Source organism: Camellia sinensis, chromosome 2 (genome assembly GCF_055761805.1).
Source record: "Camellia sinensis isolate YWXY chromosome 2, ASM5576180v1, whole genome shotgun sequence".
Lineage (NCBI taxonomy): Eukaryota > Viridiplantae > Streptophyta > Magnoliopsida > Ericales > Theaceae > Camellia > Camellia sinensis.
In genome coordinates this window covers 169,910,289-169,935,797 of record NC_138962.1, presented here as the reverse complement: position 1 = coordinate 169,935,797, position 25,509 = coordinate 169,910,289, and the positions used below count along the sequence as shown (strand labels likewise).

Below are 25,509 nucleotides of genomic sequence, written 5' to 3'. Positions count from 1 at the left end.
CATAAAACTCAAGCTACAGGTCCATTGTGAAAATCTTTAGGTCAATGGGTTTTTCTGAAAATCGTTAGGTCAATAGGTTTGTGCTTAAATCTTTTTGAGCCAAAATGACATTATTTATCTGAAAGGACACTTATCTATTCAAAATTTAGCTATTTGTCTATATGTTCAAATGTTACCTATCTGTATATGTGTCACTTATCTATCAAACTATATATTTAAATGTCCACCTATCTTTTCAATGTCATATTGTTGGGAATTAACTCTTCCTAAATATGATCGGTGATACATAAAATAACAAACAAGAAAGATAATTGAATCAAAAAAATCAAACACACAAACAAAAATATAAGGATTTACGTGAGTTATCCAAGAATAAGGCTATGTTCATGCCAGCTGTGGTTTTCACTATGATTAGAAAATAATACAACTCTCTTACAAGTATAGAATGAGGGCAACGCAGAAATAATAGAGAAATTACTAAAGTACTCAAAAAATTCGGACCAAGAGGTAAACTCTCACGGACCCCTCCCTTTTATGAGGAGGCCCCCAAATCCCAAGACCTATAAAGTTCAATAAACAGTATTTATCAGGGTTCGCAGACCCAACAATACCTATCTTTCCATCTTATTCGTTGCCGTTGGCAACATTTTAGTGATTTTTAACACGCGTTCTTATCATGAAAAAATATTAAACTTCTAATTAAATAACATATGACCCATAAGAATGAATTTTTTCCCAATTAACCATTGAAAAAATTAGTTGATGAGATAGAACTAAGGAACAATAATTGAAGTGAGAAAGTGTAATCAATCTTAAATTTTTATCACTAGATAAAAAGGGTTGTGGTCTCATCGATACAGTGACTTTGAAATCTTTGTAGTTGTTCATAGACTTTGGCTACGTTTTAATAAAAAATCAATTTATGCATATTTTCGTTTGGAAAACGATAGCCATCTTGTATTATTCATCTAAAGATTTAAACATGTTGCTTGGAAATTACTTAAATTCCAAGTAGAAAATAGGTAGAAAATCAACAATTGCGGTGTGTATAAAATTTGGATGGAAATTTTATAATTAAGATAGTCAGATTCAAACCCCTCCACCAATGAAATGAACTGCTTGTGATCAGTTGTCTCTCTGAACATACTGGCAATGGGTAGACTTTATTTAGGCTTTTGTCATCAATATTGTGCAATTTTAAAATCTTTTGACTTTGGACTTTAGCAAATGAGCTGCTTGTGATCAATTGTCTCTCTGAACATACTGGCAATGGGTAGACTTTAGGCTTTGTCATCATTGTGCAATTTTAAATCAGCAACTATCTTCTATATATATTATTATGAGGCACCTAAGTCCCATATATAAAATTTAAAATTTATTTATTCTTAAAATAAAATATTTATATCAATTAATGTTATATATTTTTAATTATTATTAAAAAAATATATATTTTTTATAAATTTAAAAATATTGTTACATCCCATCATCGTCGGACTTCCGTCAGATGGTCACCAGAGACTCGCCAGAATGTTCAACATCATTGAAAAGTCGCCGGAGTATTGTCGGAGTGTTTGAAAGTCACTGAAAGTTGCAGGAATATCCAGAATGTTAGTTAGATATCAAGAACATCGTCGGAAACTTATCGGAATGTCCAAAATATTGTCAAAAAAAATAAAAATAAATGGAGAAATTTTAGTGAAAAAATATAACAAAATGTGCTAAATATTGATAAAGTAAAAGAAAAAAAATGTGAAAAAATATATATTATTTTTCAAATTTTGTAGGGTTTTAGCAAATAATTTCTAATATTAATCAAACTGAAAAGTAAGTTTTGAAACTGTAAAATGTTAGAGTTTCAAAATATGATTTTATTAAGAATTTATCCTTATTAATCAAACTGGAAAACATTTTACAGTTCTAAAGAACGTTATGAAACTGCAAAATTTTACAAACTTAAACCATGATTCATTTCAGTACAAAAAAAAATTGAAACTGTAAAATTTTACAGTTTTCACCACCTGTAACTAAAACTTAAAAACAATTTGTTCAGAACTTGAAAATTTTCTCAATTAAAATAAGAAAATAGAAGTGTGTAGTAGAGAAAGGTAGAAAAATTGAGAGATCGAAGGAAAAAAACACAGATATAGAGAGAAGATTATACTCCGACAACTATTTGTGATTTAGATCTAATCGGATCTCATATAGATCTAAGTAAATCTACTCATCTTCTTCGCTGGAAACTCCTCTCCTTTGCTGTCGGTGAGGGTGATGTAAGAATTTGGTGGTCGGTGGTTGCTGGTGAATCCCAATTAATGGTGGTCGTTAGTCACCGGTGACTATATATTAGAAAGAGAAAGAGAAAAAGTAAGGTATGTTCGCCGATCCCTGAAAATTAGGAAGAGAAAGAGGCAGAGAAAGACGAATGCACAGTGAAGAATAAAGAAGAAAAATACGTAGTGAACTTTTGAGAGTATCCAAAATGTTGTAGGACTAAATAGATTTCTTTTCTTTTAAATAAGACTTCCACATAATTTGCCCTATTATTATTAAGTGAATGCTCAATTTGATATTCAAGTTTTCTTTTCATGTCACATGGTATATTTTTTTATCTTATTTTAAAAAAAAAAATTATACAAAAAGATGGTGCACAAGATTTAAACTCATAACTTTAAATTTCATTAAGAACACTCTTATCACTTAAATAATATATATATATATTATTATAGTACTAATTTTTTTTAATATTTGTTTTTATTCTTACTTATTTGAATTCTACACGCTTTGCGTGTACCACCGCTAGTATTAGAATATATGTACTTCATAATCTGATTTTGAATTAGGTAAAACACTCCCAATAACTCTAAAATCACACTGATATCTATTCTCTAAAATCACATTGGCATTCTCTATGTTCTTTAAAATCACTTTGTACTCTATTGCTTTAAAGCATTTTGTAATACTTAGGTCCAACAGTTCACTTAAAAAATTTTTATTATTATTATTATTATCATTAATTTTTTTTATTGATAATTTTCATGTCTAAAATATTTATCCATCACATTGAACTGCTTTGGCAAGGAAAATGTCAGGGGCACTACACCGACATTTTTGCAAACAATCATATTAAACGGGAGCTTCTATTTGCACACACCCATTTCTCTTTTTACACATTTTTTTCAATAAATAATTGATTCGGAAGTAGAGTTCTGAAAATAAAAAATTGGTTCGGAAGTAGAGTTCCGAAAATAAACAACTTGTTCGGAAGTAGAGTTCCGAATTTTTTTTTATTTTTTCGACATTCAACTTCTGAATGTGTTTATTTCATGTTCATAATAGTAATTTCACTTGAAAATAAAATTATAATAAAAATAATTTTTATTAAGTGTGTGTAAAGAGAGAAATGAGGACGTGCAAATAGAAGCTCCCATATTAAACACACAAATTTCAATGCATTCCAACTAAAGCTCCATCTGTATTTGGTAGAACATGCTTTTGAAAATATATTTTGTAAATTTTAATATTTGGCACGTCAAAAAATAAAAATTTAACAAAAAAAACTCATGGACTGAACTGGTGGTCCCTGATATATGTTTGTCTTCTAGATATTGTGTATAAATCATATATTAAAAAACACCATAACATGATTTTAAATAATAGTAGTGAAATATATATCGGTATTGGTGATACGATTATATGTTTGATATCAAATAGTGTTAGACAATATTGACTTTCATTACGATCACATTAGTTTAGAGAATTCTAATCGGTCAAAGCACAACAATGAATTTTACTTGTTGGGTTGTTACAAATCACTACCAAATTTGAATTATTCTGAGCTCAGTTATTAAAATGATAACGTTATCCTTACCCCCAAACTTGACCCATGTCCATCTAAGCCGTCATAAATTTTTACATATTTGGTATAAACTAAGTAAGTGTTATTATTTAGATAAGTGTCCTTAGGTCACATTACTTCTCTACTTTTCTGTATTTTTTTTTTTATAAAAAATTAAAAAATATACATATTTTGATCATTTCAAACAACCCCTTACTATTATGTTGATCCACTTAATTGAACTAATTGGTAGTGGATTCCCCATGAAGTTTCCGAAGCTAAGATTAGTAAGGATCTTCTGTTCCCAAATAATTCTGTTCCCCTGTTCCAAATCACTCACAACCATTAGATCATGAGAATCTCAAAATGTGAAAATGTCAAGACATATTCAATGATTGTTAGTGATTTGAGACAGGGGGACAAAATTATTTGGGTACAGAGAATCCATGGAACCTTTTGTGAACTTGAAAACCTAAAAGCCAATCTTATGCCTCTCACCACATTCTGCAATTCACAGATCAACAATATACATTTGAAATATTCTCTCTCAAGGTTGAAACTAGCAGCCCAAGCTGATTTGTTTGAAAAAAAAAACCTCTAACAAAATGAACAAATTAAGCTGAAACTTCATTTGAATAATCAAATTTGGCAGAGTATGATTCGAACACCGAGCACAAAATTGTAAACAATAATCAGATAGGAAGGCAAAGCAAGAAAGACATCAAAATCAACCCAGAAGGCCAGAACAGGCCAACAAGAACATACTTTTCCAACCCAAACACAACAAAAAAATGCAGAAAATCTAAACTAAGTTGGACAAACTTTGTGCGATTCCGCTTATAAACTGTGCATTTTGTTTGCTCATTTCCATTTGAATTTGAAGCAATTGCATATGCTGCTGAGCCTTGGCAACTGCTTCTTCTGCTGAATATTCCTTTGTTTCTTCTTCTTCTGGTCTTTTCTCAACAGTCACACAATGCAAGTCAGTACCATAATCACATTCTTGACAATAGTATACCCAACAGCTGTCATCGACTTCGAATTGGCATACATCGCAGTAGAAGATCAAGTCCTTGGCACTATCCTCTTCAGATTTCTTGTATGGAGATGAATAAAAGAGAGTCAGTGGGTGCTCATGATCTTCGCGTTTCACAGTTTCGAGCAATGTTGCACACTTGACATGGAGATCAAACTTGCAGTCTTTACAGTGGTAGGTAAAACTAGTGCCAATTTCACGACAGGCATTGCAGGTGAATTCGTTGTATTCTTTGTAAGGCGGGGATGAGTGAAGCGTGAGAGCGTGTTTGGGATGCGATTTGTGGTGAATCTCTTGTGGCAATTCGAAGCAGGACTTGTGAATGTCAAAGTTGCACCTTTGCTTGGTGCAACTGTAAGCCGAGCCAGAAAGGCACTGATCACAAACAGAGCAGTGAATGTAACCTTCCTCTTGAACTTTCGATAAATGCAAGGCATGATGGTGGCTGAAATGCTTTACATTTCGTTGTTGTGTTTGATTTGGTGGATCAGCACGTGACTTTCCCTCGTTAGCAAGACCTGTCTGAGCACTAGAATTGTGCAGAGCTTCATTTGGTTGAGAGTCCTGTGGCTTAGGACCATTGACAACAGGAACTTGTTGGTTTTCAACAGCATATGGGGCATGTGTTGGTTGATTGGCTGTTGAAGAAAGTGCTTGACTTGATGAAGGGTATTGTGGGTTAGGCCTATTATTGATCACAGATTCATGTGTGGTAGTACTAGTTTCAGGCATGTAAGCATATTGAGGATTGAAACTTGGTGTTTCATGGGAAAAAGAGTACTGTTGATTTGCACCAGCATATGGAGCATGTGTTGGTTGATTAGCCAATCCCACTGGGGCATTCAAACTTGACAATGCTTCATTTGGTGAAGTGTATTGTGGTGGGATGGGGTTAGGACCATTGACAAAAGATTCATGGGTGGCGGTAGTTTCAGGCCTGTAAGCACACTGGGGACTAAAACCCGGCGTTTTGTTGGGGAAAGAGGAATGCTGGTTTGGTAAATTGTATTGTTGGTTGGGACAATTCATGGAAGCAGATTCATGGGTAGTATTTTCAGGCCTGTAAACATATTGGGGAGGACTAAAACTCGGCGACGCTTGAGGGAAAGAAGGATTTGGGATAGGAAAACTAGGATATGGTGATGGGGGAACAGGCATGTAAGCGCAATGGACATGAAGGTCAAATTCACAAGTGGAACAGCTATAGGAGAAGCCGGTTCCAGCGAGACTGCAGGAATTGCAGAAGAAAGAGGAAGAGGGGTAAGTGGGATAGGGGAAGAGGCTGAGAGGGTGAGACGGGTGAGAAGGGTGGTTCAATGAGCGAGTTGCTTGAAAGCATTGCTCATGAAGATTGAAGTTGTTGCACTGCCTGCAGGTGTAGACAGAGCCCGAGGCCGGAGTGTTGCAGCCCGAGCACTGGATTTCGGGCACTTGGTCAGGGATTTGTCGAAAACACAAGCCATGGGGGTGGCTAAAATGCTTGTACTCCATCTCTGTTTGTTTGTGTGATCTTGAAACAAGCCATCTCTATATATAAATATACATTATACATATATACAAGTTGGTGCATGGCCAAGTTTGGCATGATTGAAAAAAGATAAAAAGTCAAAAAGTCACTATCCTATTTAAGTCACCTCATCTTATTTAAGTCACATCACCTCTCTAACACATCACTTCAAACCCAACCCAAACCCAACCCATATTTCATAAAAAGTCAAAAAGTGCACTTATTTAGTCTTCCCAAACTAGGCCTTATGAGTAACCATTATTTGGTTGACTTTGAACTTTCTATATATGTAGAGGGAAGAGTGGTATTGACTTTGTATCGTTTATGTACAGCTCCTTATAGTTAGCTTCATTTCAAAATCAAAGGGTAGTTAATCAATCAACACTTTTTTTCCTTCAGATTTTGGGTCAAGAAATGTACATATAGAAAGTACCAATGTGGCTGAGATTTGATTTCGTATTGTATTGTGGAGTCTATTTATAGATTGAATCTCAACCATAGATTGATGATTCCAATATATAAATTTGGTAATAATTGATTTTTTTGGTTTCAAAGTTTTAACATGTGCAATGTCCAAACTCATTGTGACTTTGATCAATTAATACATTACACTTGAGCGTTATGTATCCCTTTTATGAGTAGGTGGTAGAAAATGTATTAAATAATGTGGGAGGGAGGAGATCTTATCCATCATAAAAAAAAGTCTGCAATTGTTATAATTATTTTTTGTAATTTTGAAATAATGATGAGATATCATTTTTTTTTAAAGAACAATAGACCTTACAATTTTGCATAGTTATACTACTTTCTCTCTATTTTTGTGGAACAAACACATCTAATGTATAATATAAAATTACATTTAAAAAAAAAAATCTTGTATCAATAAAAATGACAATTTTACAATTATATAACCTAATCTCAACCTAAACATACTCCACAAGTGCCTCTACAAGCCACCAACAATCACCAGTACCTCCATGCCACCTCCCTAACCACCACCTCCACAACCACCACCTCCACCACTCTTTCACCAACCCTTTTTTTTTTTTCCTCTCTCTCTTCTGAGGTTCCTGCATCTACCACCACCTCCGCAAAAACAATTCAAAAAAAAAGAAAGGGGCTAGTAGAAAGATAGATGCGTCGTCAACTGGGTTGGAGGGAGAGGGAGTTATGATGGTGGCAGCTTAATTAATAAACATGTGTATTAGCGGTGGTTCCAGTGATTTGAATGAGATACTAATGAATTAACAAAAACCTAACCTATGAATTTGATTGAGTTGCATCCCAATTATAGGGCAATACTTAACTATGATGCTCAAAATGGTCCCAATGTTGCCATTACAATTCAAAATGACTCATTTTACATTATTTCACTCGAAAAGCCGAAATATAAAATTAAAAAAAAAAATAGCTTAGTAATTGACAACCATATCTGTTTTAAAGACAAAATTTTATGAGGATTTTTTTTTTTTTTTTTTTTTTTTTGGGGTGACGTTCACTTTTTTTATTTAAAAAATTATTCATAGACTTCCTCCAACCAATTAGTCTGATTGGGTGTTGATAAAAAAAAAAATTAATTTGATTGGGTCTATTTACAAGATTCTTGCTAAGGTCTTATCCTCTTGTACAATCGGCATTTTTGGGTAGGCATAACATTCTTGATGGTGTCTTGATTGTTAATGAAATAGTGGATTGGTAGAAAGTTAAGAAGTAAAAAGGGGGTGCTTATTAAATTTGGTTTTGAGAAAGCGTACAACAGTGTCAATTAGGAGTTCTTATTTAATCTAATGAGCAAATTTGAGTTTGGAAATAAATGAATCAAAATTTGTGTGTTTATTGCAAGGATTTTAGTCATAGTAAATGGAAGCCCACCGTTGGAATTTAATTCGGAGAGGGATTAAGGAAGGGTGATCCATTATCGCCCTTCCTTTTCAACATAATTGCTGAGGGTTTAAATATTCTCATCATGTGGGCAAAGGGATTAGGGCTATTAAAGTGTGCGGTTGTTGGTAAAGACGAAATGGGGGTGTCTTACTTACAATTTGCCAATGACACTTTTCTATTTTTTGAAGCTAATTGGGAAGAAATTTTTTGTATCAAAAGAATTCTTAGGTGTTTCGAGATCATTTCAAGATTGAAGATTAGTTGTGTTAAAAGTATGGCAACTGGTATGGCTGCAGAGGATGGCATTATTGATGAGTTTGCTACTGCATTGAAATTTGTTAGTCAAAAGCTTCCATTGAAATTCTTTGGGTTGCCATTATGTGCCAGTCCTAGATTGATTTCTATATGGAGTTCGGTTGTGAAGAAATTTAAAGGAAAACTTGCAAATTGGAAAATGAGACTGCTATTATTTGGTGGAAGACTTCCTCTTATTAAGTTTGTGTTGTCAAGCTTGCTTGTGTACTTTTTCTCCATTTTTAAAATGCAAGTGGGACTGGCTCGGGTGCTAAATAGAATTCAAGCTTCTTTTCTAGAGGGGGGGGGGGGGGGGGAATTCAAATTTGAAGAAAAAAGTCCTTTGGTTAGATGGGGATGAAGTGTCTAAAGGCATTGAACTGGGTGGTCTGGGAATGAAAAGGTTGACAGATGTTAATTCATGTCTATTAGCAAAATAGTGATGGCGATTTGGGATGGAAGAAAATGCCTTATGGAAATTGATCTTGTGCAGTAAGTTCCACTGCGACGGAGGAAAATGGTTGCCTAATTTCCAAAATTAGATGAGAACCTCAGATTATGATTGAACATCATTCATGAAGCCCATATTAATCCAAGTCTGTTTAATTTCCTTATTTCCAATGCTTGAATTCAGCTTGGAAATGGGAGAAGAGTGTGCTTCTGGATTGATAAATGGCATGGTAACGTTAGTTTGAAGGAGGCATTCTTAGGTTGTTCTATTTGTCTCTTGAAAAAGAAGGTTCAGTGCTAGATTTTCATCAGAGTAGAAATTTTGATGGGGAATGGAACTTCAAATTTGAAAGAAATTTATTTTCATGGAAAGTTGATGAAGTTAGAAGGCTTGACAATTATTTGCAGGATGCACCAGCACTACAAGAAATGTTTGTTTTAACAGCGTTTATATAATGGCGTTTTCTTAAGCGTCGTCTTTTTTAATATTTAACGGCGTTTATAAACGCCGCTTTTTGTGCTAATCAAAATGCACTGTTTAGCTGATAGAAAACGCTTCCAAATGTGTTATAATCTCTCACACCCTCTCCCTCCCTCTTGAGACTTTCATTCTTTACTCTTCAGTCTCATAAAGAAGATGCCTCAAATCTATCGCTTCAGCTCGGTGATCCCTTAAATCTCAGAGTGATTTCAGAATAGGAATCGATTGGAATCAGCTCGGTGATTTAATTTGTTTACCTATTCCATTTACATAGAAATCACTGAGAGGTAAACCTATCTGCATCAAGTCGATCTGCATCAAGCTCAGTGATTTTGATTTCGATTTCATTTTTTTTTCTCTCTCGCTCATTCTCACTCTTCTCTGTCACCAGACTCATCTCTCTCTCTCTCTCTCTCTCTCTCTCCTCTGCCGATCTCATCCACACTCACCGCTGCTGCTGTCTTCTCATTATCGCCTCAGATCGACAGCTACAGTGGTGGAAGAGGATGGCGGTGGTGGTGCTCGTTGAAGAAAAGAACAAGAGACAAGATCTGAAGGATTTCGAACTAATTAAAGCCAGATCTGAAGGTTGCAAAGAACACCTGATCCAAATATAGGGGTTTTGAATCAAATATGTTGGTAAGCTCCTTCGAATCCTTCCGTTTTCAGTAAAAACCTCTTTTCATCGACTTCTGTATATGTTTGTGTATGTGTGTGTGAGAAAGTGTTGAAGAAGAGGCTATAGTGTTCTTGATTTTCCCCCTTTGTTTCTTGAATTCTATAAATCTCACCAACAACAATGGTCAAGTTTTATGTTTCTGTTCTCTCTCTCTCTCTCTCTCTCTATATATATATATATATATGTATATCCACATATATGGATTTCAAATATTGATTTCTCTGTATTCACCTCTCATCTTGGTACTGTTTTTGCAGATAACTAGTTCAGTTTTAGGTATTTGTTGGATGTTGTTAAGGAGGTAGAGGTAGCACGTGTTGAGCTTCAAAATCTGACCTACTGATACCATCTCTTTTAGGACCATTATGGAAAAATTGTCTTTACATTGAAAAACCAATTCCTTGGCAAAAGTATAATTATCTTTAAATTATAAAATTTTCCTAATCATGATCGACTGAGCCGCATCGTTTCTTCATTTATGTTCAACAATGAGTTAAAGACTCACTTTTTGAACTGCATGTTGTCAGTTTTTTATGTGATATTCCAATGTTACTGTGAACTTCTTTACTTCTTTTTAGGTTGTTGTTGATGGTGTTTGGAAAGTGTGTCTTGCAGCTGGTGGACCAGTTCAGTTTCCTGGATTCAATGGTAGAAATTTTTTAATTTTTTTAAAAATATATTTATTTATCAACCCTTGTTATTGTGAAGTATCTATTTATATTCCCCAATCTCAAGGTCTCTTATGTTCTAAATTTATCAAGGTAAAAGTAATGCATTTCTTGAATTTATCATCATTTATCAAGAGCATTGTAGAAACTTTTAGTTTCTTCATTCTTTCACTAAACTTTTATTGAAATGTATCCATTTCTAGATATAAGGGTAGTTCTCTCTTTAAACTGGAGCCTGTAGATAAAGTGCAACTTTTATGAAAGAAGTGGAAAAAACCACATGAAAACTGTCGGAACAGCAACATGTGATGTTGATACAATAAACAACTATAGGAACTGACTTCCTTGTATTGCTATTCATTCTTAGTGTTGAAGTTTGAAGACCTTAATTAACTGCTTTATCTTTGTTTTTCGGCGTTCTGGAATTATGCAAAGATGTTTGAGCATGGGGTAATTCAGGCATACTAAAAATCTGTCAAGGACATCAATTAAGGTGTTACCTTCTAATAATAATATAAAATATGCGCTTATATATGAATTTATGGGTTTTGGGATTTGTTAAGTAAACATTTAATTTCGTACTCGTCATTGAAATTCTTTGTATTTTCTTTGTGATATTATGTGCAAAATTCCTCTTATTAAGGGTAAATAAGTAGTATAGATTATGCTGAACATGACACTTGTAGACTCATAGTATTTTATTACCCGTCATGATTAGTTTAGGTAGTATGTGGTAGAGTTTCTAACAGAGTGCACAATGTGATCTATCATTTACGTTTTTGGATGGAATGATAGCTTCACATGATATGGGAGCATATCTGCAGTGTAGCGATAGCCAACATTTGCAGTGTAGTTAATGTTCTTAAAGAATTGTGGAAATCATATTTTATTGTAATTTGTTTTTGTTTTTAAATTTTGGGGTTTTTAAGTTCTGATTTGCTATAAAATTTAAAAAATCTGATTGATTGAGATGGGTAATCTGTTTTTAAATAGGGTATGGAACAACATACCCTCCGCCTGGGTACCCCTCAGCACCACCGGCACCGCCATACGAAGGGTACCCTCCACAGCCAGTAGGGTATCCATACCCGGCGCCACCACAGCCAGGATATCAAGGTTACTTCAATCAAGGGTACCCTCCTCCACCCCCCCTCTCAACCCCAGCCTTACCAATTGTACCATTGTGAGCATTACCAATACCAAAATTAGAGTGATTGTACCTCATTCCTCCAAGGCTGGTATGTCATATCTCTCTTTACTCTTTTTCGTTTCGTTTCCTTTCCTTTGCTTTCCTGTTCTGAGGTGTCAATGTCCTGGGATTCTCTTTTTTAGTTACTGATCACGTGTGATAGGGATTTTTCTATTTTTTTTTCATCGAAACCTTTTCTCATTAGCTATATTGATAAAGTAAGTTACGTTATGCATTCGATTTAATGCTTGTTCATTTTAGTTTTAGCAGAGGAATCAAAACAAAACTTGATCTAATCAATCTCCGAATTTATCATAATTTTGGATTCATTCATCCTGAGATGGTACAAGGTTTTCTTTTTTCTTTTTCCTGTATTGCTCCATTGCATGACGACTATTGGTAGTTCCATTGGAAAGTAGTAGAACAATTAAAGGTACAAAAATCCATATTTATGTTAAGAGGGCTGCTCTGGACGGATGAGATGAGATGATGTCAACTGCTTCAGGAAGATTGACCTTTCAATTTTTGTCATGTTGAAAATCTCCTAGCACATTATCAGTTTCTACATTTCCAGATGAATAAACTATTTGTGCTTGGAATACATGAGAATGGCAGTGGAGAACTTAACTAGGTGACTTGCCCCAACCCAACACATATCTATTTACATATATAGTTATGGTCTGGTCAATATTACTTTTTCAGAATCAGGATTGGCTCATGGTCTGGGCTGTGATGTGGATGCTTTTCAATATGATCAAGTTTCGTAAGCCTTGCACGACTTGAGATAACATGATAAAGTTAGCAGCAGTTTTATGAATCGACAAGTTTAAACATAAAACTGCGAATGTAGGACACTCAACGAGCACACAATGTATACTGTATGCTTTAGAACTAGATGGTTTCAAGTAAATGGTATGGAACTAAAGTGCATTCGCTAAAACATGAATTGTTGAGATCAATGGTTGATATATGCCCAAGGAGAGTGGTGTTGCTTTGAAGGTTTAAAGTTGCATACTTTAATTGTTACTATGCTAGTTCTTATATTGAAAATCACACAATATGCGAATTTGTGTATATTTCAATCTTCATATATCATTAAAACATCCTGATGAGTTTCTGCGATGCTTCTATTTGTAGATGCTTTGTGGGTTTTCGTTTCTACTGTTGAATAGCTTGCTTGCTTGTATCCCTGATGTGTCCCAGTGATTGTTATTAAATAGTTTTCCCTTTTTATTCTTCTCTTTTTGATTCCTTTTAAAAATCTCATGTATACTCAAACCTCTTTGCTCCCCCCTCTATCATTTAAGTGGAAATATAATTTTTCAAAGAATATTAGGAAAAATTACCTTTAGGTTCTTTATGTTCATAATTTACGAGTGAAATCTTGTAGTCAATCTATGTTCAGTGTCAATTTTATCATCTTGGTGGAATCTTTATTGAGCATTTACTTAAGTTTATCTTGGCATCCTTTTTTTTCTCATTCCAATGTTTTGTATTTTTTTCGTAACACTTGACAGTGACTTGGCATAATTTTCCATTTAATACTCTTTCAGCCACATTTATGTGTACGCGTCACATGCCACGTCTCTAGAACTAATTTATGTGTAGCAGATGCTGTCACCAAACTGCAGAATTTTAATAAATTTACAAACATAGGTGCATTGTTATTTCACTTGCTTTTCTGTCGTTTGGTATAACTTTAATCACTATCTCTCTCAAGCACACACGCTACACGTGTATGTAAATATGTTTGTATTTATCTATTTTTATTTATATTTTCAATATATAGATGGGTTTCATTGTTTATGCAAATGTGATGCATATATTTGTGTAAAAATAATTATATAATTCTTGTCACTATGCTTCTTTATTTATTTCTCTGGTATGTTTGTGCAAAGACTCTGCATATGATGGCTTACACTTGATCTCTGAACTTCAGGTAAATTTTCCTGTTGAGAATTCTTAACCACTGATGCCATTGTCTTTGCACATCTTATTTATGCAATTTTGTTGTTTTTCCATTTACTTATAAAAGTTATAACATTGGTTGTCATCTTAAAACCTCATGGGTAGTTATCTTATTTTTCAGATGCAAGTGATGATGTGGAGGAGAGCATAATGTGGCTTCGTTTCTCCACATTAGAGGCTTGTCCACATTGTTTGAGTTTCACTTGTCAAACATTTCAAACTTTCAGGACTAGGGCAGTGTCACATGAACTGTGAATCAAGTGAATCTGTTTTCAATTGTATGGTGTAGGATATTTCCTCGGTGTTCATTTTTGGGTAGTGTTTGCTTGTTATTTGGCAAACACACATAGAATTGCTTTGATTGTTTGGTTGTCTAAAGTTGTTTGTCTAGATCTAATGAAACAATGTTTCACTTCACTCCAGTGTTTCACTTTTTTATTGTAGATTTATACTACTGCTAATGATTATCTGCCAGATTGATTAATTTTAATACTGTAGAAAAAATGTGGCTGACTCATTCCAAACGTTAATGTGAATGTTAAACCATGTTAAGTACCATGAAGTGATTCAATTTCCATGGGATGTTTAAATGACTAGTTAGCGTCAGGTACTTTGACTTTCCTTCCATTTTTTTATTGTCTTTATTTCTTTCTTTTAGCATTTTGGGTTAGAAGGTGTTTTAAATTAAGCAAAACTGACATTGTTTTTGAAATTAATTTTCTTTATAGGTATTTAGTGCTTCTTGGTATGTGAAAATCTTCTTGTTACTGCTTCTTCAAGTTTTAAGTACTGTTTATAAGTATTTGGTACAAATTCTTCAATTTGTGTTTATTTTGGTGAATCTGATTGCAGTTTATGTTCTAATGCAGGCATGTAGACTAGTGAAGACTACAACTTTTATGCTAAGACATGATTTTTGGATATATGTTAGTTTGTGGTTAATATTAAGACATGATTTTTGGATATATGTTAGTTTGTGGTTAATGTTAAAACATGATTTTTGGATTTTGGATATGTTAATTTTGTGGGTAATGGTGATTGCATATTAATTGAATGAGAAAGTGAATTAATGCTTCATTACAGCTATTTGAATGGGAGTTATTATTTTATATTAGTGTTATTACAGGTATTTTTTTAGTTCAATCAAATAAAATTAGCACAATTTCAATCCAAAAAAAAAAAAAAGAGAGGATATGACGGCGTTTCTACAAACGCCTCTTAAACCCTGCATACCAACGGTCATATTTTTTTAAAAAGATATAATGGCGTTTTTTCAAAACGTCGCTAAATATCGTCATTGACGTCAGCATGGCTATACTAATATCACGACGTTTTTAAAACGCCATAAAGCTATAGTGACGGCCGCGTCCTCGGCGTTTGGTACTAAGCGTCACAAAAAGAATTGGCGGCGTTTTGACATTTATAGCGGCGTTTTTTAAATGCCACTACAAGTTGAATTTCCTGTCGTGCAGCAGTTAGATTCGATTATCATGATCGTCATAGTTAATCCCTCAGGCTAGTTTTTTGTTAATTTTATGTATAAATGGTGTTAAGGCAAGGAGACCCCCCCCTTCCCCTTTCTATTTCTTATTGTGAATAAGGGTCTTAATTGTCTTATCCAAAGGGCTAGACATCGAAATATGATCTCTCGAGTCGTGGTTGGGGTAGGAGGTCTTGTCATCTCCCATTTACAATTTGCAGATGATACAATGCTTTTCTCCAATGCAAATGTCGGAGAGCTACAACATCTTAAAAGCATCATTTCAAATTTCGAGCTTATATCAAGACTTCGAATCAATTTTTCCAAAACCTCAATCTGTGGGACTGGTGTGAATAAAGATTTTCTTGACCAGGCAGCTTTACTTCTTGGCTGCAAATTATCTAAATTGCCCATTAATTATTTGGGTCTTCCTCTTGGTGCGAACCCTAGATCCCACGTCACTTGGCAACCTATCATCCAAAGATTCAAATTCAAACTTGTAAGATGGAAGAGAAACTATCTCTCATTTGGGGGAAGGCTTACCCTCATGCAAGCTACACTCACAACCATGCCCATTTACTATTTTTCCCTCTTTATGATTCCATCATTAGTGCGTAATGAATTGGAATCATTGCATCAAAAATTTCTTTGGGGCGACCTTGATGATAAAAGAAAAATTCAGCTCGCAAGTTAGAATCTAATCTTTGGAAGTAAAAAAACTGGTGGTTTAGTGTTACATCTTTAAAGCTTAAGAACGCAACTCTCCTTTCAAAATGGTGGTGGAGATTCAGAACTAAAAAACAAGCCCTTTGGAGGAAAGTAGCTGTTGAGAAATATAGTGGTATTTCAAGTAGATGGCTGCCCTCTGACCTTGGCCCATCTTCTTGCTCCAATATCTAGAAAGGTATCCTTAGTGTTGGAAGTAACAATAGCCCCTTCAGAGAGGTCCTTCGCAACAATTTTCTCCTAAAGCTTGGATCTCGAGAAGACATCGCATTCTAGTCAGATGCTTGGTGTGACATTAAACCTCTTAGTATTACTTTTAACAGATTATTCTCACTCTCCCAACAAAAATAGAGTTCAGTGGCTGAACTTTTCTCTCTTCCAAATGGCAGCTCACAATGGAATCTTAATCTTCAGCATACAACTTTGAGTTTGGGAATCAGAAAAGCTTAATCAACTTTTGCATCAAATCAACTCCTTCATCCCTTCAGTACACAGTACAACAAAATGTAGCTTTGGCAACACGGCAAAATTGTCGCCAAAATGAGAAAATCGTCGGCAAAGAGTTTTGCCGACAGATAGAGCTTCGTTAGCAACTCGTTAGGAAAAGTGAGTCGGAGAAAACTTTTATTGACGAACATATCTTTGCGTTGGCAAAAGTAGCACCTTTAGCAACTACATCTTAGTCGGCAAAAGCCTTAATTCATTGTCGCTAATTTACCCTTTCGTTGGTAAAAATAGTTCAAATATGATGATTGTTTGGTACTTTTGCCGACACAATATTGCATTGGTAAAAAGATAGACTTCTGTTGACACAATATGAGTCGGCAAACGTAAGCTTTTGGTGACAAACAAGTACGTCAGCAAAGAATCTTAAGTTTTTTTTTAAAAAAATTAGTTATTTGTGACAGTCAAAAAGCCATCACAAATAACTAAATAATTTTTTGAAAAGAAATATATATTTAATTTTCTACTATTCAACAAATCCATATATCCAAAATATTTTTTTAAAAAATACGTACATTTCATTAATTCAAATATACAATCATCATTTTACAAACAATATGTTTAATCAAAAAATACATTTCATCAATACAAACAATCTTCTCTGCTCAATAAATATGAAGCTCGCAAGCATCAAATTTCTTCAAATAATTGATACCACCTTTTTAATCTCCCCGTCAGGGCAAGCACTTTAGAAGTCATCAACAACTAGCACTTTAGAAGTAACTTATGCACTCAAAATATCTTGAAAACCAAAAAGTTTAAAATCTGGTTGATGATGTTGTTCTAGAAATTTAGTCAATGGTGAATTACATTAGTAGTCCCTATAGTTTGGGGGCTTGTATCATTTTGCTCTTTGACTTTTCAATTGTGATACATTTGATCTTGAATTTTGAATCTTATTTCAAATAAGGACAATTGAATATATCATTAGATTTTTCAAGGGTAAAATCGTCAATTTGATAAAATATAAACTAATTTGACAAAAATAAATGTCAAATAAATATTTTTGAATTTTTAAAAATTATTTCTGCCCACTAAAAATAAAATTATGTAAAATTGATAAATCTTTTAAATATTTATTTATTTTTTTTACCAAATTAATTTTTATTTTGTGTTTGGATGATGATTATGTAAAATTAATTTTTAAAAATTAATCATGTAATTTTTATTAATTTTTATCATTGGTGGATAAAAATATTTTTTTAAAAATTAAAAATATTTTTTTGACATTTATTTTTGTCAAATTAGTTTATATTTTATTAAAATGACGATTTTGCCCTTGAAATTAAACAATGGTATCTTCAATTGTCCTTATTTGAAACAAGATTTAAAATTCAGGGTCAAATGTGTCACAATTGAAAAATCAGGAAGCAAAGTGACATGAGTCCCAAACTATAAAGACTGTTAGTGTAATTTGCCCTTCAGTCAAATAAATGTCCTAGAAACAGAGCCACATCTAGCAATATAATATAAGTATATTTGAGGCAAAATCATATGCTGAAATAGTGAAAAAAGTCTAGTCAACTTGTGCATAGAATTGGATGTAATCCACAAATTAAGATGGACAAGAATAAACAAATGCAGGTTTTAAAGATTTTTTAATTGGGGTAAGATGTAAAAAAATGCACTTTGAGAATAGAGAGTAAGGAACTTTTAAAAGAATGCACTTCAATTAGAAAACAGGGATCAACAACTCCATCTCATTCAATAACAAATATGTAAGTTCAAAATTTTACCTCTGTAAATGTACAAGTGAATAAGATGACCACTTCACTAATAAAAAATAAAAAAAAAAACTAATACAAAAATATAAAAAAAACACACCTACTTTTGCTGATTAAGAATCATTTTAATCTCCTTTTTCCACAACGCCAGAACCCTTTAAGGCCTGATTCAGATCATGATTCTCCAACATTTCACTAATCATAATAACCAAACCAAACCAAACTAAACCAAATCTTAAGTCCCATCAAATGAGGTTGGCAACATAAATCTTTCTTCTCCACGAGGCCTATCAAAGGCCATTTCGTCAGTCAAATTAAGTAGATCCATATTTCTATTTACAACGCTAACCAACGTTAATCTAGGCCTACCCCGTCCCCTAACACTTCCATCTACCGTTACAGCATCGCATCTCTTCACTGCTGCCTCTGTTGGTCTCCGTTGAATATAATCAAACCATCTCAATCGATTCTCTCTCAGCTTATCTTCTATCAGTGCTACTCCTACCCATTTCCAGATATACTCATTCCTAATTTTGTCTTGTCTAGTCTTGCCACACATCCACCTTAGCATTCTCATCTCAGCCACACTCATCTTATCTACATGTTGTTTATTGGTTGCCTAACACTCCATCCCGTACAACATCGCTGGTCTAATAGTCGTTCTATAGAACTTACCTTTAAGTCTAGTGGGTATTCGTCTATCGCACAATACCTCAGACGCACTTCTCCACTTGCACCATCCCGCCTTAATCCTATGGGCCACATCCGCATCAATCTCCCCCGCTGTTGTGCTAATCGACCCTAAATAACAAAAATGTTCACTCTTAGGAGGTTCTTGGTTCTCAATCTTCACTTCTCCTCTGCTTTCATTGTTACTGTTACTAAATTTACACTTCATGTACTCTGTCTTAGTTCCGCTTATCCGGAATCTTTTAGATTCAAGAGCTTTTCTCCAAATCTCCAACTTGGTATTAATTCCTTCTCTAGTCTCATCCACTAGCACTATATCGTCTGCAAAAAGCATACACCATGGCACGTCATCCTGGATATTTCTCGTCAACTCATCCATAACTAAAGTAAAAAGATAAGGACTTAAGGTAGATCCTTGGTGTAACCCTACAGTGATAGGAAATTCATTTGTCTCTCCAGCAGTCGACCTAATAGTGGTCACCACCCCTTCATACATGTTCCTAATCACATCAATGTAACCTTTTGTCACCCCTTTCTTCGCTAGCACCCAACATATTATATCCCGGGACACTTTATCATATGCTTTCTCAAGGTCGATAAACACCATATGAATGTCTCTTTTCTTTCCTTTATACTTTTCTATTACTCTTCTCAAAAGATAGATTGCTTTCATTGTTGACTTGTCATGTATAAACCTAAATTGATTCTCTCACACCTCTGTTATATCTCTCAATTTGTGTTCTATCATTCTCTCCCACACTTTCATTATATGACACATTAGCTTGATTCCTCTATAGTTGTTGCAATTCTGGACATCTCATTTATTCTTATAGATTGACACTAAAATACTTTTCCTCCATTCATCTAGCATGTTCCTAGTCAACAAAATTTTGCTAAACAACCTAATCAACCAAGGAACCCCCTTTTTACCTAAACACTTCCAAGCTTCAATAGGGATATCATCTGGTCCTAAAGCCTTATTTGATTTCATCTTCTTAAGTGCAATCTCCACTTCAAAATTCCCAATTCTGCGATAGAACCTATAGTCTTGGTTTATCGTATTACTGGCTATTTCTTCCCCTATTGCCGTACCTCCATGTTCCTCATTTAATAGTTTCTCAAAATAGTTCTCCCATCTTTCCTTAATTTCTTCATCCCTCACCAATACCTTAGAATCCTCACTCTTGATGCACTTAATTTGATTAAAATTTCTTGTTTTCCTTTCCCGTATCTTAGCAAGTTTGTATACCCTCTTCTCTCCCTCCTTACTATCTAGTCTAGTGTATAGATCATCATAAGCTTTCAACTTAGCCTCTCTCACTACTTTCTTCACCTCCTTATTAGCCAATTTTCCTCAGTTCTATCATTTTGTCACTTTTTAAAGCACTCTTTTTTTTGCCTTAACTACTGATTAAACCTTTTCCCTCCACCACCAAGTTTCCCTAGAGCTGGGTCCCGTTCCTTTCGACTTTCCAAGTACTTCCCTTGAGATTCTTCTCATACAATGGGTCATCGAGTTCCACATAGTGTTAGCATCATCTTTCAAGTCCCAAGTACCTTCCTTATCCATTCTATTCTTAAATATTTTTAATTTATCCCTTTTTAGGTCCCACCATTTTGTCCTACAACGCCCACCATCCTTCCTAGCTTGGTATTAGCCTCTAAAACATAAATCTAGTACCAAAATCTTATGTTGAGAGGTCAGGCTCTCTCCAGGAATCACCTTACAATCATTACATTTAGGCAATCCACTTTTCTCACTAAGAAGTAATCTATTTGGCTCTTAACGAACCCACTCTTAAAGGTTATCAAATGCTCCTCCCTCTTCTTATACATAGTATTGGCCACCACTAGGTCAGAAGCCAACGCAAAATCTAAGATACTCTTTTAAGCCTCATTTTTGTCACCAAAACCGTATCCACCATGCACCCTTTCATAGCCTAGCTTATCTATGCCTACATGGCCATTAAAATCTCCACCTATAATCAGGTTCTCTCCTATAGGTATCTCTTGTAAGATCTCATCTATTTGCTCCAAAAAATCTCTCTTCGTCTGATCATCTAATCCTACTTGAGGGGCGTATGCACTAATAGCGTTCACTATATTCCCTCCAATAACTAGTTTAACTAACATAATTCTATCTCTTTTCCTAATGACTGCCACTACATTCTCCATAAGACCCTTAGCAATTAAGATTCCTACCCTATTCCTGCGTCTTTAATGAAAAATTAATATTAAGATGTACAATGCACAAAAAACTGCACTACACGAAGTAAAAATTATCAATTCATTGGAATACAATAGTGCACCCCCATTCAACCCTTTCACTCGCATTCTAATAAATAAAGGAACAAAATATCAATATAAAGGCGCAGCCACTGTGTATATCCCTAGACCCTACTAGATACCCAAACAAAGAGAAGTCATTAGTGGATAAATTAATGGTTGGTTTGGGATGTAAGAGAGAGGTACCGAGATTGACAACTAGAGAGGTATATTGACATCACGAAATAAAAAACCTGACCGATCATATGCGGCAACGACAATGCCAAAGACGCTTGATCATTTTGGTGGCTTCAGATTGATCATTCTGAAATTGAATTAGGCTGATTGAAATTTATTAAAATTAGGGCTCCGAAAAATTAACCAAAAAAAAAAAAAAAAGAAAAAGAAAAGAGAGAAAGTGAGAGAGTGTAGGACTTACCTTTTGGTGGCGGCGGCGACGACGAGCGGTGACAATGGGTAGTGGCAATCAACGGGTGTGGAAGGATTGGAAAGAGAGATGGAGACATTGGGGAGAAAGGAAGATGCAACACAGAGGGTGAATGCCAGGGGAACAAAACTGAAAAGCAACGTGTGTGAGGGTATTAATCCATTATATGCTTCTGCCTTATTTCAACAGCACCAAAAAGAAAAAAAAAATGTTTATTCAATTCTTTTCAAACAGAACATGAAGCTACATTAGACCATCTCCAACGCTTCAGTAAACCTGATATCAAATTCAAAATTTGGTGAAAAAGTCACTTTTTTGAGCTCCAATGGTTTCACCAAATCAATATCAAATCCAGAATTCAGCAAATCTTGTACCAAAACGAGAACAGGCGAAGCATTTTACCAAATCACTGTTCCTAACCGTTGGGAGAGACCAACCGGTCAACCAGCCGGTTGCCCGGCCGGTTGACCAACCGGTTGACCGCCTAAAGGTTCAAACGGTTCGAAGAAAAAGGTTCAAACAGTAAAAAAAAAAAAAAAAAAAAATTTTTTTTGCCTAACCGGTCGACCAGCCGGTTGACCAGCCGGTCGACCACTAAAAGGTTCAAAAAGTTCAAAAAAAGTTCAAAAAAAAAAAAATCAAAAAAAAAAAAAAAAAAAAATTTCTCTTAACCGGTCGACCGGCCGGTCGACCAACCGGTTGTCCCTGGCACAAATTTGATGAAAGTACACCGTTGGAGCGAGCGGTATCAAATTGGTAAAATGAGTCATTTTTGACTCAAATTTGGTGAAAAATCTGAGTAACCGTTGGAGATGCTCTTACAAATTAATAAATATAATTTACATATTTTAAATTTTAAATATTTTTTTAAAAAACTCTCCACATTTTAAATTTTGAATAATATATTTTTTTCAACAGAAATATACATCAAGAAAAGTGTTTATAATTTAATTTATAATGTAAATAAATCCCATTCAAATATTTTAAATTTTAAATACATTTTAAAAAAATTTTCTCATACATATCAGTATGATGTTGTACTAATGTTATTCATCTATAACATAAAATACAAATATATAATTAAATTAAATATAAATTTAAGAAATAAGAGAGGAACAAATGAGGGGAAATTGGGAATTAATTAAATACTAAGGGATTGTGGTATTAGGAAAATGGCTCTATTAGTTATTTTTCAACTAAATTCAATAGTAAAAAATAATTATATCATTTTATATTATCTTAACCATACATAATAACCCACTGCCTCAATTCCATTCCGTATCACATGATATAATTTATTTCTCATAATTTCATTAACATTTTTTTGTGAATAAAAGAATATACAAAACATTGTGGTTTAACTTGTAAATATTCTACTGAGCCAAAAATAAAAAATAAAAAAGTTGTTGGCAACGAATATGACTTTGTTGCTAAAAAATTAAACTCATTGCCGACATGGGAGAGACGTCACCAAAAGCGTCAACTTATAACAACGCATGTTTGCGTTGCCAAAAGTAAATTTACATCGTTAAAACTTTTCCTTTTTGGCGCAAACATTTATCTTTGGCGCCTAACATATGTTTTGACTCTTTAACGATGAATTGTGAATCATATTGCCAAAAGCTGACTTTACCAACGAACTTGAGTTCTTTGTTGCTAAGAGTGTGCTTTTGGCTACGAAAATTTGACGTTGTTGCCAAACGTTGTAGCCAAAAATGCAATTTCTTTTAGTGACACCATTAAGAGTCTCTTCGTTGGAAGCTTGACAAATTTGATAGCTTTGCTATAAAATAATTTTGTTCCTTTTTTTATTCCAATCCTGAACCACGGTCAAATATGTATGCATTTCTCTTTGGAAGACAGTTGCTCCTCCTAAGGTTAAAGTGTTTGAATGGCTAGCTCTTAGAAAAAAAATTGCTTCTAGAGATCTTCTTCATCATCGAAGGATAATTTCAGTTGGTGCATACAACTTTTGTGTCTTTTGTAAAGATGAATGGAAAACTTCTAATTGTCTTAAGCTTCTATGCTACCATTCATGGGCTATTTGGTTTGCCATTATTTAGTAGTTGGGTTTGGATTGGGTCTGCCCTAATTCTATCGAGTCACTCTCAATGGCTTGGTTCAACTCCAATTACAAGTGTCTCAAAAAATCTATTTGGGAAGCTTGTTTTCTCAACACCTTGTCACGACCTTGGTTACTTTCAAACTATTCGTGCAGCACTTAGACAATCACAAGACTTACTTGATGATTCTACGTCAAGTTAACTCACAAGTTTGCAAGAAAGAAAAGTAAGAAGATAAAGAGAGTTTGAGAGAATGCTTTTGTCTTTACCTCAAAAGAATTTGTACAACTCTTGGATGGTTTGGGAGCAAATGACATTCTCTCATATTTATAGGCATATTAGGCAGCCTCTAGAATATTCCACAACATAGAAGAAATGAGCTATGAAGAAGCTTCTCATGAAAGTTTTCTTTATCCTACAACAGGGTTCTAGTCTTTATGTTTACGGCTGCATTGTTGATAGCATTCAATGTCAATTGAAGTTCAAGCCTTTGCATCTCGATCAAAGCTGCAGCTAACAAATCTTTCGATAACTCTTCTTTCGGGGGTGCTTTCGTATTCATACACTCCAAATGGGTACCACAGTCACATGTGTACAATAATAGAACCAATATTCAATGTTGACACTCTTAGCACATACATCATAGCCAAAGATCACCTCACCTTCTTTATACGCAGTCTTATTGTATGGAAACAAATAAAAGAGAGTCAGCGGGTGATTGTGATTCCCATTTCTTGCAATCTCTGGCAAGAAAGCCCAATCTACGTGAAGGTCAAAATTGCAAGCTAAACAGTGGTAGCTAAAAGTAGACCCGTTTGAGAGACAAGCATTGCAAGTAAACACATTGTCTTGTTTGTACGATGGGGAACAGAGAAGGGTGAAAGAATGGTTTGGATGAGACTCATGGTTGGTCTTCGGTGGCAATCCGAAGCATTGCTGGTGGAGATAGAATTTGCAATTATTGGACTGGGAACAACTGTAAACTAATCCCGAAAGGTTCTTTTCACAGCCAAAGCACGTAATAAGATCCACTTCTCAGATATCGGTGAGATTTAAAGGATGATTGTGAGTGAAATGCTTCACCCCTTGAGGTCGCAGAGGTCGATTTTTTCTTCTTTTTTTATTTTTTTTATTTTTTTATTTTTAAGTTAGAGTTTGAAACAAAACTGAAACCAATATACTTTCTTATTCAACAACACATTTGATAATACATCAGCTATATTTATACAAAGTAATAAGGAGCTCAACTAATCATCTAAACAAAATATCTTCTAACAAATTAACTATCTTCTCAACTGTGTAACTAACTCTACCTAACTCCTAAACAGATGAACTTCTTGAATTGTAATATGTTGAACTACAATCTGAGCCAGAGTTGCACTTGAACTACTGCACTACTTAAACCTGAACTGGTTGAACTATATTCCTCAACATTCCCCCTCAAACTGATTAGAGGAGAGACTGACATCTAATCAGTTTGGATTGAAGATAAGAGAAACGAGATACTGATAATGCTTTGGTAAATATATCATTCAACTGATAAAGAGTAGGAACATAGTGCAACTCAAGCTTTTTAGCAAGGACTTGATCACAAACAAAGTGGCAATCCACTTCAATA

At 34.4% G+C, this 25,509-nt stretch overlaps 1 protein-coding gene, 1 long non-coding RNA gene and 1 other non-coding gene across 3 annotated transcripts; 1 reads left to right on the top strand and 2 right to left on the bottom strand.

Moving 5' to 3' along the window:
• Positions 1-4,441: 4,441 nt before the first annotated feature.
• On the bottom strand, positions 4,442-6,435 carry LOC114267692 (uncharacterized). Its single transcript, XM_028208735.2, has one exon. The coding sequence runs from the start codon at positions 6,360-6,362 to the stop codon at positions 4,638-4,640; it is 1,725 nt and encodes a 574-aa protein (XP_028064536.2). The 5' UTR covers positions 6,363-6,435; the 3' UTR covers positions 4,442-4,637.
• Positions 6,436-13,935: 7,500 nt separating this feature from the next.
• LOC145820777 (small nucleolar RNA snoR101) lies at positions 13,936-14,000 on the top strand. Its single transcript, XR_014362839.1, has one exon. It is a non-coding gene; the product is annotated as a small nucleolar RNA snoR101 (small nucleolar RNA).
• Positions 14,001-21,362: 7,362 nt separating this feature from the next.
• LOC145820453 (uncharacterized) lies at positions 21,363-21,986 on the bottom strand. Its single transcript, XR_014362027.1, has 2 exons — positions 21,820-21,986; positions 21,363-21,721 (listed from the first exon to the last, which is right to left on the bottom strand). It is a non-coding gene; the product is annotated as an uncharacterized LOC145820453 (long non-coding RNA).
• Positions 21,987-25,509: the final 3,523 nt, after the last annotated feature.

Coding starts and splice junctions, on each gene's coding strand:
- LOC114267692 (XM_028208735.2), bottom strand. CDS start 6,362: ATGGAGTACAAGCATTTTAGCCACCCCCATGGCTTGTGTTTTCGACAA.